Here is a 14,342-nt window from a genome sequence, read left to right as displayed (position 1 = left end):
TAACACTTTTCTCCCTAGGTTACCGAGAAAGAGACTTGGAGCAAAGAAAGAAAGAGATAACATATTTGTGGCAGAAAATTGAGCGGAATACAGAAAAAATAATTTCACCTGACTCATTCCTAGAAGAGCCATATTCATAGAATCGTAGAGATGGAAGGGATCTCAGAGGCCATCTAGTCTCTCATTTTATAGATGAGGAGTTTTAAGTGATTTGCCCTAGGTCACATATTTTGTGAGTTTTTTTCTGGGTCAGGACTTCCCCTCCCCCTCTAAAATCTTTGGAGGGCTATTCACCTGGAGAATCACCATTTAAAACTTGATGGTAGCCTTTAGATGCTGGATAGCACTTTGTCTGGGAGTCAAGTTTAGTCTTTTTTAGGCCTGATTTGATCTGTCTGCTTTCTTGATTGTCCTTTTGGATTATACTGTCCCCATCAGCCCTATTTGCATGAGTCAGATGGAATCCAAGTCCCACTCTTTCTCCTTCTCCCTCAGGAGAGTCAAGTAGTAACAACAATATTGTCATCATTTGTGTAGTGCTTTAGGGTTTGCACAGTGTTCCATATGCATTACTTTAGTTGTTGAGTTTCCTCTGGCAAGGCTGGGGCAGTGGTAAGAAGCAGTCAAGATTTAACATAGAGAAACAGTGTTTATTCAACTGAAGAGGCAGTTGGGCTGGGCTGTGACAGATTTGTTAGAAGCAGACTGAGGAAAAGGAACAAGGAAGGACTATGCAAGTAGAGGACATAGGAAAATTAGTGTGAGGGGAAATGACAGAGACTTGCTAAAATCTAGGATAGGGTAAGACTGTAATTTAATGAGCTCGTGTCTTTTGTTTTAGAGTGATTGATGGAAAGGGATTGAGAAAGAGGGTATCCCTCCCTATTTGAATCCCCCTTAACCATGGCAAGAGAATGACAAGACAGGGAGAAAAGGTTATCCTCGGAACCAAGGAGATCCAGTTCCTAACTAATCTAGCCCATATGCCAGTGCCATATCTTTCCCCACCCTATGAGTCATGTTTTGGGAGAAGGAAGAAACCAGCCAAAAAGGTACTCTGGGGCCCACCCTTTTGGCATCCAAATCTCCCTCCTAAAAATGAAAACACCCAGCTAAGGGAAGCTACTAGGATTCAGGCTAGGTGAATTCCAAGTTTATGAAGGTAGAAATGCAGGATGGAAAAGATCAAAGAGGCCCATAGCAATTAGATGGGACTCCAAAGTTAAAGCTAAGGATTTCCACTCCCATTGCTCAGGCTTAAAGAGAGAAATATTTCCTATAGAGTATGACCATGCAATCAAAGTCACTGAATTGTTAATACCCTTTGACCCAGTGATGTCATTACTGGGCATGCACACATGTGCACATACACACACACAGATATAATACATAGACACATACATCCCAAAAAAGTTAATGCACATAATATACAAAGTAATCATCGTGGCATTCTGTGGTGAGAAAAATAACAAAAAATGTGGAAATAAAATGGTTGCCAGTCAATTGGAATTGGAAAAGCTGAAGTTGTAATATATTAATATGATGGAATGTTGTTGTACTGTAAGAAACAGCCAATGTGAGACATTTGGAGAAAAAGGGAAGATCTGTATGAACTGATGAAGAGACAAAAAAAAACCATGAGAATAACATACAAAGTAGCTACAGTAATGCAAATAAAAGTTATGCTGAAATGCAACCAAACAGATCAATTATAGCAATGAGTTTGAGTGATAAACCTTCCCTGCTCTTCATAGAGGAGTAAGGGACATAAGCTATTAGAGGGTCAATTTATTGGTTGGAATTTACCTAAAGACTTTCTTTGTTTGAAGGAGAAATCCATGGTAGGCATATGTTAAGAAATGACTCTACAGTAAAGAACAAAAGTCATCAGTAAAAAAACCAGTGATGGTCATGTCTAATGCCAGATCAACTAGTGCACACAAAAACCTTTGAGGAGTGAAAGGTAAACTACAAATGAGTTTACATTTAAGGAAGATATCAGGATCAACATAGGATCAGTTCTGGGCAGCAAGAGATGGGTTGGCACTCCAGAAAAAAAAAAGCTATTAAAGAGCTGATATGCAGAGAGTTAGAGAGGTGGGTGTCAGAGGGATCATTGAGTATTAGAATGTCCCCCATGGAGAAGCTAGGAGATGTAGTGGTTAGATCATGGACATTAGGAACAAGAAGACCCAGATGGTGTAGCAAATGTTGAGACATTAAGGAATAATACTGGGTTTCAGTGATGGGGACCTGACAGTCATTATTCAGGTCAACTTAGTCAATATCAAACCTTAAGACTTGTGTCCCTATAGTCTTTACTATTTTCTAATTTCTGGGACATCCTTCCTCGAGGGCTCTCTCCTTTGTGAAAAGACAAGAGAAAGCTGTTTGAGGAGTAGGGGTGGTTTTGGAGAAAAAGAGACCTTATTTCAAAACTTTCCCTTGCATTTGGAGAACTATCTCCTGGAAAAGCAACGCCTTTTCTCCAGTTATTGATTAGATATGGCTATTGAAAGCTGGAATTGCTTCCTTTGAGAACTACTAGTTCATATGCTTTGACAATGGTTCTTGTTCTTACATGTCTCATTCAAATCCTTACATATGCTGTAATCAGACTTTTATTAGAGAAATTTGCTGAAAAGATTTTTTTCTGTTAACCTTTTCCCCTCTAATTTTATTTATATAAAAACTTTTGAATTTATATAATCAAGATTGTCCATTTTATCTTCTGTGATTCTCTCTATCCCTTGTTTGGTCATGAATTCTTCCCCAATCCATAGTTTCTAAAGGTATTTACTTCCCTGCTCCTCCAATTTATTTAGGATATGTCCTTTTATATGTAACTTGGTGAAAAAGCAAAGAAGAATACATGTGAGCAGACAAAACATATGAGCAAGGGTCAGGGTGGTGTGCAGCATCCTCACTGCCCGTGACTATTCCCCTAAGGCCTTGTTTTTTCTCCTGGGGATAGACTGGTTGTTGTCACTGGCCAGGCTCCTGGTGGAAAGGCAGGAATGGTAGCCCTGGGCAGGGGGATCTCAGCCGTAGTACACCATGCTCCAGGTCAATACAACACTATTGGGAAAGAGAATGAGGAGGAAGTTGAACCACCATGTGGAAAAGTTACAGGGAGTAAGTCCTCCTCATCCAAACTTCTTCCCATAAAACAATTTTACCCAGACTCTCTCCATCAACCTTTCCCTTAGCCCCTTAACTTGCTTCAGCTGAGATAATAACCACAATCCCCACCTACTTTTTTTCAACCTCTGTTTTAAAAGTATTATCTCTCTCCATCTTACTCTGAATTTCCATCTTGGGAGGAAACCATACCCCACCTTCCTATTTTTCTTGGGAGAAAGTAATATAGTATCTGAGGAAATAAAACTTAGCTTTGAAACTAGAAGTTCTGAGTCCTAATTCAGGGCTCCTCTCACCAGCACCTCCCAAATCCCCATTCCTTCTCCCAGAGCATAAACTCATGCACCAGGCAATACAAGACAGGCCACCCTCTCATAATCTTACCTTGAGAGATATCAGTGTCTCTAGTCCCAGGCAAAATTCAGGACTCTCATCATCTGTAGGAATGGAAGGGGCATAGGAAAAATTGGCAGGTACTCCAAGGGTATCACTGCTCAACTCATCACCCAGATCTAGAAATGTTGTGAAAGAAGGGGGACAGTGGAAACACTTGTGCAGAGTGCTCTGCCTGTTGGTAGTAGTGGGTGGAAAGCATTTTTTTTTTTTTGTGGGATTTTTTTTTTTTTGGCCACAGAAAGAATGGCAGAAGAGATGAGGAGGTGGAGAAGCTGATAAAGTCAAGACTTACCAACCACCTGAGCTGAGCATGCCACTGTCTCTTGCCCTAACTGTAGCTCTAGCTGCTCCACATGGGTCAGGGGACCAGGAGCCTTTTTCCCAGCTGGGGCTTTTAGGGCCCCCTCCCCTAGCCTGTGGTAGAGAAGCAATGGTTATGCCTAACCCAGTTATCAATCATCCCTCCCTCCAATCATCTGGTCTGCTGTTCATTTTCTGGAGTCCTGAGTATCTGAGACTGTGGCACGTCTCATATTCCCCCTTATACCTTCAGGGAATCACATTCTTACCCAAGACGACTGAGGCATCTGGCAGAGATCTGGTTGTGTTGGGTACCTGTATCCACTGCCACTCTTAGTACCTGGTCCCGGCACTAGGAGAGAGAAATCCAAATAGATTGAATGAGTTGGGGTCAACCCCAAGAACTTCCCTTGCCTCCATTTTTCTCTCCCCCTCCACCCCCTGCCAAATCAGCACTTTTGTTTTAGAAGAGGGTAGAGAAATTTAATTGACTCCTCAATTAAAGAAAAAAAAGATAAAAATGGGAAAGCCAGTACTGGTACACATAAAAAGGTGGGATGAGGAGAGGAAATGAAGCTAAATGCCGTGCCATCACAAATTTAGGAACTACTGAACCAAAAGATGGGAAGATGGATATTTAGGAAACTGAAGGAAAAAGTTCTGCATTTGGGAAGAGGAATGAACTGCTGGGAAAGGACCTTTATATTAGGAAGTCCTAAGGTCAAGGAGGGACACGTCACTTGGAGATAGAAAAGGGAATGAGTTCAATCTCTTACATATATGTGCATCACACATATGCACCTTGTAATTTCCTCACTTGCCAGAGATACTTCCTGATTTACCCACATCAGCCATTTCCCTTTGCCATCACCACCTCTCTTCCTGTGATATTCACTCTATCCAGCTTTATTACCCAATATAGATCTTGATGGCTATTACCTCTAGGACCTCAAATTATTTTCTGTTCTTTCATAAGTAGTTCAGTACCTGGCTTACTGTCTTCCTCTCCACCCCAATTCCTGTTCAACATACATCTTATTGATGCTCCATTAAACACCCAGACTTCCCATTTCCTGAATCTACTCCCATCACCTATTCCTCTACCAGCTACACACAGGATAGTCACATCCTCAATCTTGCCATCACCCACGACAGTACCAACTGGGCTCTCGGTGTAGGAAGGCAATCCTTTGACTCCTCCCTAATGGATTCTCTATCCTGCTCTACAGAGAACTGTTCCACACCTCTCCGTAAGCCCATCACACCACCCTTTCCACAACCTTGCCTTACTTTTACTTTATTGAAAAATTGGCTATGTGTTGAGAACTCCCTTTTATCTTCTTTACATCTCACAACCCTTTACTTCAGCCTCTGATAAACATGTGACTCTTCTTACCAAAGCCAACCTCACTACAAGGCAGCTAAGTGATTCAATGTTTAGATCGCTGGACCCGGAATTGAGAAGACTGGTGCCTGGATTTGAATTCAGCTGCATAGTTATGTGAGCATACACAAATCACGTAACCTCTTCCTGCCCCAATTTCCTCATCTGTAAAATAGAATAATAGCATCTACCTCCCAAGCTTTGTTGTAAGATAAAATGAGATAGTATTTGTAGAAAGTGTTTTGCAAACTTGTAATCACTTTATAAATATTTATAGTGATTACAAGTTCTCATTTCATCTGCTGTCTTCACCAGAAGATCGTCACAGCAGTCATTCTTCCTTTCCCTAATATTCGGTCTCTCCCTATCTACTGGATCCTTCCCTGTTGCCTATGGATCATCCCCCTTTCCTCAGGTAAATTTAGAAAAAGCTATCTACGCTCTTATTTCCTCTCCAGTCACTTGTCAAACTACAGAAAACTGGTTTCTAAACTCCAGACTCAGCTGAAACTTCATTCCCCAGGGTTGCCAGTGATCTCATAATAGTCATACCTGATGACCTTTCCTCAATCCTTGACCTCTGAAGCATTTGATACCGTTGACCATCCTTTCCTCCTAAATACTATCTTTTTTATGGGTTTTAGTGACATTGCTCTGATCTGGTTCTCCCACTCTGCTGAGCATTCTTCATCAGTCTTCCTTTTGGGTTCATCATACATATCTTGTCTTTTAACTGGGGGTGTTTTACCCCAAGGCTTTGTCCTTTGCTCTTCTACTCTGGCTACACTCTTTCTTGGTGATCTCATCAGCTCATATGGTTCTATCAGTGTTATGGGGTTTTTTTCTCAATTACACGTAGAAACAAATTTTAATATTCATTTTTTAAAATTGTTTTTAGTTCCAAATTTTTTCCCTTCATCCTTCCTTGAGAAGGCAAGCAATTTGATATAGATTATACATAGACAGTCATGCAAAACATACTTCCATATTAGCCATGTTGTCAAAGAAAAACAGACAAAATATTTTTAAAAAATAAAGTTTAAAAAAGTGTGCTTTGATCTGAGTCTGAAGGACTCTAATTCTTTCTCTGGAGGTAGACAGTATTTTTCATCATGAGTCCTTTGGAATTGTCTTGGATCATTACATGACTGAGAGTAGCCAAGTTATTCAGAGTTGATCATCATACGATATTGCTGTTATTGTGTACAATGTTGTCCTGGTTCTGCTCACTTCACTTTACATCAGTTCACATAAGTTCAGGTTTTTCTGGAACCATCCTGCTTGTCATTTCCATGGCATCATTATCAATGTTATTTATTTATGTTGATGATTCCCATATCCATATACTAGTCATAGTCTTCCTCCTGAACTCCAGCTCTATATCACTAACTGCTTACTGGACATTTTAAACCAGATGTCTCAACCTCTCACAAACACTACAGTTATACTGGTCTTCCTACTTTTCCTTACATACAATATTCCATTTCCTGTTTGTAGTCATGGTCTACCTTTCAGTAATTGTCCCCCATGCCAGGAATGTACTCCCTCCTTATCTTTACCTCTTAGGATTCCTAGTCTCCTTCCATGCTCAGTTCAAGGACCACCTTACACATGAAGCCTTTTCAGATTCCCCCAGTGGTTAGTGCCTTTCCCTGAAAATTACCTTGCAACTTGTTGTTATTGTTGTTGGACTACATATTACATCAAACTGCTCCACTGTAAACAGCTGTACCCGGTGCTGGCATACTGCTGTAGTCCTTAATTTAGAAGGAACAAACTAAGATGACAGGCACTTTAGCTTTAGGCTAGATCTTCTCATAATGAAAGTTACTCTAGTGTCTGACTTGCAAAGACTCACATCAGTAATATGTCATGCCACATTATGAATAGATGGTAAGCATACAACTTTAATTTCTACCCTTCTGTTTTATTCCCTTATAGTATTCCCTTTAGTCCAAGAGAAGCAACTTCTCCACATCTGGGATCTGTTGAATCCCACAAAGGGCACTTGTCTCGTAGAGTCTTATTCCTCCTGGGCTAGGAAGGTGCTAAATGTTACTGTTTGACAGAAACAGGGGCATTTGCTACTAGACATCTCTCCAAGACTTAAGTGTAGACAGGAATGGAAAAAAAAAGGGGAAATCCAAGTATACTTTTGAAAATCCTGCATCATAGTCAATCATTACAAATAAGGACAGGATTGGATGAATGGACACGCAGAATTGTATCTAACAACTTCCAACAGAAAATGTTCAAACACAGATGATTTTGTAGAAGGAATGAATACACAGCTCCTTAGTGCTGCCCTTCTACTTAGAGGAATCACCACATGACTTGTGCTGCCATTTTGTAGAGACATTTAGAGACAACCTTGATGAAGACTATATACAATGTAGACCATGACCTTGGAATGATGTCTGAACATCTCATGGCCATCCTCCTCTTGCTTGGCACCTGCACTATGTGTGTTCATCCTTCTTTCCAAAGAAGACCATGCCATCAGAGAAATAATGACATGATTTGCACTTGACTTTGTTTTGAGTGAGGGAGGGTTGTGCACCTCTCCTCCAGAGCCATCTGAATCCAGTGACCAGATATCAGGATGCCTGGAGATGACCCAGGATGAGGCAATTGGGGTTAAGTAACTTGCCCAAGATCACATACATACTGAATGTCATGTCTGAGATGAGATTTGAACTCAGGTTCTCCTGACTCCTGCACTGGTGCTCTATCCACTGCACCACCTAGCTACCCTACCTGCACTATGAATAACATTTTGAAGAGCAGATTCAGTATGGGCTCCATCTTCATAATACTGCTTAGCCTCTCTGGCTTCCAGTCAAATACAGGAGAGTCTTACCCAAGGAGAGATCATTCTCTTAACAAAGGTGTTCTTAACCTGTTTTATGTCATGCCTTACTTCATCCTCCACCCCCAACCTTTGGTAAAGCCTCAGAATAATGTTTTTAGATGCATAAAAAATAAATACATAAAATTACAAAGTAAATTGATTATTTTGAAATTTAGTTATCAAAATATTAAGAAAAAACAGAGTCATGAACCACCTGTAATCTATCCATGGATCCCCTTGGGAATCTGGACTCTAGATTAAGAACCCTTGCTAGCTAGTCAATGGTGACCTTTTTTTTTTATCTCCTAGAAGATATTTGGTGATTATGTCAGTTGTTTCTATGACATGAGTCTTAAAAGAGCGTCCAATTGAATTTCATGCCCAAGTTTGCTAAATGATAACTAGTTAATTCAGCCTTTTCCTGACCCAGAGTTTGATCCTTATCAAGGGAGCCAGACCGTTCAGAGCAGAATGGCTTTGAAGGTAATCTAGTTTGTATGCTAGCTCCTCTTCCTCAGTTTCTACCTTTTCCTCCAGTTATAAGATCATTGTTATCATTTATCCCACCCTGGCACCTGCAACCAAAATGAGCCCCTGGCTAGTGGTAGGCTTCCAGCTTTACCCCTGCCAGAACACCATCCCACAAGGGCATCCTATTGGGCCTGGGTGGCCTCCTGCCATGACCTCCTTGGTTGCCAAAGGTATACAAGCACTTTTCCCTTGTATCTGCTTTGAACATATCTGTTTTCATACATGTTATCTTCTGAACTAAATTTTAAGTTCCTAGAGGACAGGGACTGTTTTGTTTCTGTTGCTATGTCTAGAGCTTACCACAGTGCCCAGCACATGATTAGTAAATACTGATGTGAACTCTGAATTATTTTTCAGTGATGAGCCAATATTTACATATGCTTTGGTGCTGTATATATCACGTTTCATTTGATCCTTATTATACTAAACCTTATTATTCCCATTTGATAGAAATTAAGTGACTTGTCCAGGATCATACAACTAATAAGTGAGGTAGGATTCAAACTCACTTCTTTATGACTCCAAGTCTAGCATTCTGTCCATTCGTTATGCCACCTACAGAGGTGAAAGGTTTGTAATGTACACCTGTCAAAGAAATCTTGCTAACATATAGGTCTGAATTCCTTTGGTCAAAAATCTCTAGGGATTCATACAGTTCTTTACTCTGGCATTCAAAATATGCAGCAACCAAGTTCCAACAAATCTTTCCAGCCTGATTTCACAATATTCCCCTTTATATACTGTATATTCCATGTATATATTCATAGTCATATGAGCCATTCCTTAATTTCATCTCCTATGCCTGCAGTGGATTCTTATTAAAATCCTTCCCTTCTTTCACGTTTATGAAGCCTTGTTATCCCTTCAGTTAGAAATGAGCCCTTCTCTGGATTTTTCATGCCTCTCTTTATTTTATCCTAAATCATATAATTTGTACATGTTTTAACTCCCCTATTGATTGTGAGTTCCTTGAGGGCAAAAACTATTTCCCTTGGTGACCTCATCAGCTCATAAAAGTTTAATTATTGTTATGCTAATGACTTCCAGATCTATGTACCGTATCTGGTCTTAGTCTCTCTCTGGAGCTCCAGTCCCACATCATTTTTCATCTTTGTATGCCCAGAGGCGAAGATGGTGCTTTCTGTAATCTGTTAATCTCCAACTTTTCAAACATCTATCAGATTGACAAAGGTGACAAAAAAGGAAAATAACAAACGTAGCAGAGGCTTTGGTTAAACTGGTTCATTAATACACTGTTGGAAGGACTGTGAACTGGTTCAGCCATTCTCTAAAGCAATTTGGAACTTTACCCAAAATATCACTGTTCATATCCTTTGACCCAACAATGCCACTACTAGGTCTATGCCCTGAAGAGTTAAAAAAAAAAAAACAATTGAAAAAGACCCATATGCGTAACTATATTTATAGCAGCTCTTTGTGTAATGGCAAAGAACTAAGGCAGTGTTCATCAACCGGGAAAGAAATACTGAACACATTATAGTATGCAAATGTAAAGGAATATTATTATGCTGTAAGAATTTATGAAAAGGACTGTTTCAGAGAAATCTAGGAAGACTTGTATAAACTAGAGTGAAGCGAGTAGAACCAGGAGAACCATTTATTTAGCAACAATGTTGCAAAGAAAGATAACTTTGAAAGACTTAAGAATTCTGTTCAGTGCAATGATCAACCATGTTCCAGAGGACTGAGGATGAAGAGGGCTCCCTCACCTACATGTAAAGAAGTGACAGACTCAAAGAGCAGAGCAAAGCTCATTTTTACATGGCTATTGTGGGAATTTGTTTTGTTTGATGACATATTTAGTTGCAGAGATTTTGTTTTTCTTTTTTTTTTTCAATAGAGAGGGGAGGAGAAAGGAAGAGTTATTGAAAAATGAAAAAGGACAGTTATAAATGTGTGGGCATATATATGCATACATATGTAATACATATGTAATTATATACATGGAGTCTATATAGATATATAAACCTGCCCTCCAGAATGAATCCACACACAATCCTGTATCCACATATGTACACAATTCACAAATGAAAACCATAGAGACTTCCCAGTATGCATATATGTATATCATATGTTTATATATCCCCATACACATGTGTGTATGTGTATAAATGTATGTGCATATATACATGTATGTGTGTATAAATACATGCGGACACCTGCATACACATGCTCTCTATGGGTTTAATTAGGGCAAAGGGGAAACAGCATGAATGGGGGGGCAGCGGGAGTGGTAGAGGCAGAGAAGAAAGAAAAACTTTCCATCTTCTGAGAAAAATCTGAAGAGAGCTTCTTACCCTTCTGGAGGCACAAAGGGAAAAAGGGTAGAGACATTCACAAATAGCTGATCCCTTCTACGGATCAAGTTCTAGTTTCCATGATGATGGTCAGGGGCTCCCCTCACCTTGCAGTGAACAAGAAGAGCCAGAGCCTCTTTTCTACTGGTCTTCCCACTACTCTCTGCTCCATGTACTTGGCCCCAAATCAAGGAGGACTCCCCAAGAAACTGGTCCAGGTTCCCCTCCATCAGGCGACGCTGGATCACACTGTGTGGCTGCTGGATCCATCATTTGGCAATTGGACAAGCAGAGTTAAATGCAGATGTCTGGGCCTCCCCATCCCCAACCCTACCCCATTCCCAAGACTGGATGTAAAAAGGGGACAAGTAGGAAAGAATAAGGAATGGAGAGTCACAAACAGGCAATGGATGGAGTTTCCTGGGATACACAAAAAAGTCTGGTAACTGAGGTCAGTGAATCACAGGACCAAAACATATTTCCTCTCTACCCTGTCAAAATGGGACTGGGAGAGAATATAGTGAAAACACAGTGAAAAGATAATTATCAGTCATCTCAATGGTCAAAGTGGCTAATTAGTCAAGGAGGTTTTAATTCCAGGGATCATCTCTGTCAGAGGCTTTGACCCCTGTTTAGGGTTTCTGAAAGAAGAAGGTTTCTCTGAATAGGTTTTTAACTTGGAAGACTCTCCTTGCCTCCTTATCTTCCTTTCATACCCTCCCTTTGGGCTGTAGGGAATATTATGAAGACAGAAGATAAAGATGACTCCCTTCTCCCTCCCCTCACTCTTCACCTGCTCTCCTTGCCTCACTCCTGGGACTATTTATTTCCCAAGTTTTAATGAGGTCCCTGAGGCCTTCTTCCTGGCAGCTGAACTGCCAGGAACACTAGCTCTGGGGAAAGGGCAAAGAGTTTTTGGGTGCTGGCAGAAGAGTGATTCCTTTCTGTCTCCCAGGCTTTCCCCTCCCACCTTTCCCAAAGAGACCTGGGGCCCTTTTCTCATGGCTAACTGCATTTCAGTTTACCAGTCAGGCTAGGTAGAGAACTCAGATACTATTCCCAACTCTCTCCAAAAGAGAGCCCCAGTATCAAAGTGCTGAAACAACAAGGCATGCTGGAATTGAGGGGCTACAAGGCCCCAGGAGGCTTGGTCAATCCTCTTCTGTAGTACTGCTGTCTGCAAGCTGTTAGCAGGATGACTGATGAACTACCTATCCCTGTTGCCAGTCTACAAGAGGAGAAGAAGGTCCTTCACAAGAAACTCCCTAACTTTATGAAATCTCAGATCCGGACCAAAAAACAAAAAACAAATCAAAACCTATCCCAGTCTAAGAGAATGGGAAAGCATCTGATGGGATAAACGAGCATCCTGTCTCACTCCCTGGGGGGAAACTAGTAAATATGAGTGACTTTATCCCTTCCTTCTGGATCCAATTTAAACCTCCCAGCTACTCCAGGGATTTGTTTCTAGAGTCTGGATGTGCTGGTTTGAAATCTGAGTCCTCCTACCTTTTTTCTTTGGTGACTAAAATAAATTTGGAGGGGAGAGGGAAGGACTAGGAGCTGAGTAGTACACAGAGGGGGTTGGTGAGTTGGCAACAATTTTGGGCTAGGGTTCTTGGCTTACATCTTAGCACAGGGAGCCAGGGCCTTTTGCTGGCAGGGATAGAGTAAGAGGGCCATGAGAAACCCCTGCTCCCTTAGGCTCCTCCAAGAGGAAGCTGTCACAAAAGGGCCATAACTCACTAGAACCCTTTTAGAACCCTCCAGGGGTTCTTCACTTGGAATCTGTGAACCAAGGTTATTGTTGTTGTTGCTTAACATTTTATTAAATGTTTGTGGATACTATTGCCTTCTTTTGTAATCCTACATATTTCATTTACTTATTAATTTTTCATTTTATTTTTATTTGTTCCTATATTTTATATATTTATATTTTTATTATAGTGTATATTATAGTATATGTTATATACACTACATATAAATTATAATATGAATATTATATTTATCTCTGTTTGTTTAGTTATTTATTATATTTATGCTGAGAAAGGGTCAATAGATCATGACTGCCAAAAGGGTCTCTGACACAAAGAATCCCTGATTTTAGGTTACAGTAATTGTTCTGACAGTTTTTCTACTTGTTTGATGACATCTCTTGGGCCATTGAGTGGGGGTATAGATAGGGACAGAGGGAGCAGCTAGGAGGCTGGCCCTCCCATGTATGTGGTTCCATCATCCTCATCCTTTTCTAAATCTTTCGGTGTGACTTCTACTCCAATCTTTTATATTTTTTTTTGACGTAGGCCCTCCTAGGTCTGAGGCCAGCCTTATCATCCTGTCCACATAGATTTCCCAGAGCTGACTTCTTCCAGTTTATAAGGAGAGCAGGAAAAGCAGAGAAACCCCTTACCCTCCCCCTTTCAGCTGCCCTCCTCCCAAAAATCAGCAGTTTCCCAAGATTCCTCTTTTGGGCGATGACAGTCAGCAGAGAATAATACCTCTGAGCCTGATGAGGAATGATGGGGACTAAGAAAGGAAACGCAAGGAGGCCAGTAACCTCAGCAAATGACAGCCAAAAACTCTGATATCTGGGAGCCAGAAGGATAGAAAAGGCTGCTGAGGAGCCAGCTGGGTCTTTAGGTAATTCAGGAAGGAGGAGAAATTACCTCCCTCAATTGGTCAGCCCCAGCCTTCTCCTTTGTATTCTTTCCTCCCCTCTCCTGATCCCAAACTTCCAGGTATCCCAAGGGGCGTTCCACTTTAGAAGGGATTTTTTTCCTCCCTCTGCCCTAGCACTTGCCTGAACTCTTCTTTCTCTAGTTGGAAATTATTAGAATCAAAGAGGAGATGCTGAACAATGCATCAGTCCTCAACGCCCCCTCCCCAGTACAGGGGACATCCCCAATGGACTCCTGATAAATAAGCAAAATGAATACCCTAAAGTTGTGAGGATTGCCCCGTCCTGACTTTAAGTAAGGGCTGAACCTCAGACAGTAGGTCTGGTGGCCCCTACTCCTTGTGAGATGGACCTGGGCATCTTCCTGGGACCGAGAAGCAAAGGACCCAATGGGGTAGGGGAAAGGTAGGGGCATGGGATGTCTCACCAGATCCTTGGAGGTGCCAAGCCTCTTGAGACTGTCCAATGGAAGGAGGTCAGCAGAGTCTTTGTGGATGAACTGGGTAGCCTGTTTGAGCCGCCTCTCCTGGCTCAGGTGGGCTCTGTCCCGTAGCTCAGTTTCTTGTTCTCTCCTGTCCATGTTGCCATCAATCCTTTCAGCCTTCTGTCTAGTGGCGCTCATGACTCTGGGAGAGGGTGGTTAAGGTGGGGGACAGAGGGGACGTGTGGAGATTTCTCCCAGGTTACCCTCCTGCTCCGGGATTCTCCCACCTCTTCACGCACAATCTGTGTCTCAGCCACCCT

At 41.3% G+C, this 14,342-nt stretch overlaps 1 protein-coding gene across 1 annotated transcript; it reads right to left on the bottom strand.

Annotated features, from left to right (window-relative positions):
* Nucleotides 1-2,603: 2,603 nt before the first annotated feature.
* On the bottom strand, nucleotides 2,604-14,342 carry NRIP2 (nuclear receptor interacting protein 2). Its single transcript, XM_072654039.1, has 6 exons — nucleotides 14,026-14,342; nucleotides 11,029-11,181; nucleotides 4,107-4,189; nucleotides 3,830-3,951; nucleotides 3,526-3,578; nucleotides 2,604-3,078 (listed from the first exon to the last, which is right to left on the bottom strand). The coding sequence occupies exons 1-6, from the start codon at nucleotides 14,218-14,220 to the stop codon at nucleotides 2,986-2,988; spliced, it is 699 nt and encodes a 232-aa protein (XP_072510140.1). The 5' UTR covers nucleotides 14,221-14,342; the 3' UTR covers nucleotides 2,604-2,985.

This window comes from Notamacropus eugenii, chromosome 3, assembly GCF_028372415.1.
Source record: "Notamacropus eugenii isolate mMacEug1 chromosome 3, mMacEug1.pri_v2, whole genome shotgun sequence".
Classification (NCBI taxonomy): Eukaryota; Metazoa; Chordata; class Mammalia; order Diprotodontia; family Macropodidae; genus Notamacropus; species Notamacropus eugenii.
This window is presented reverse-complemented; position numbering and strand designations above follow the sequence as displayed.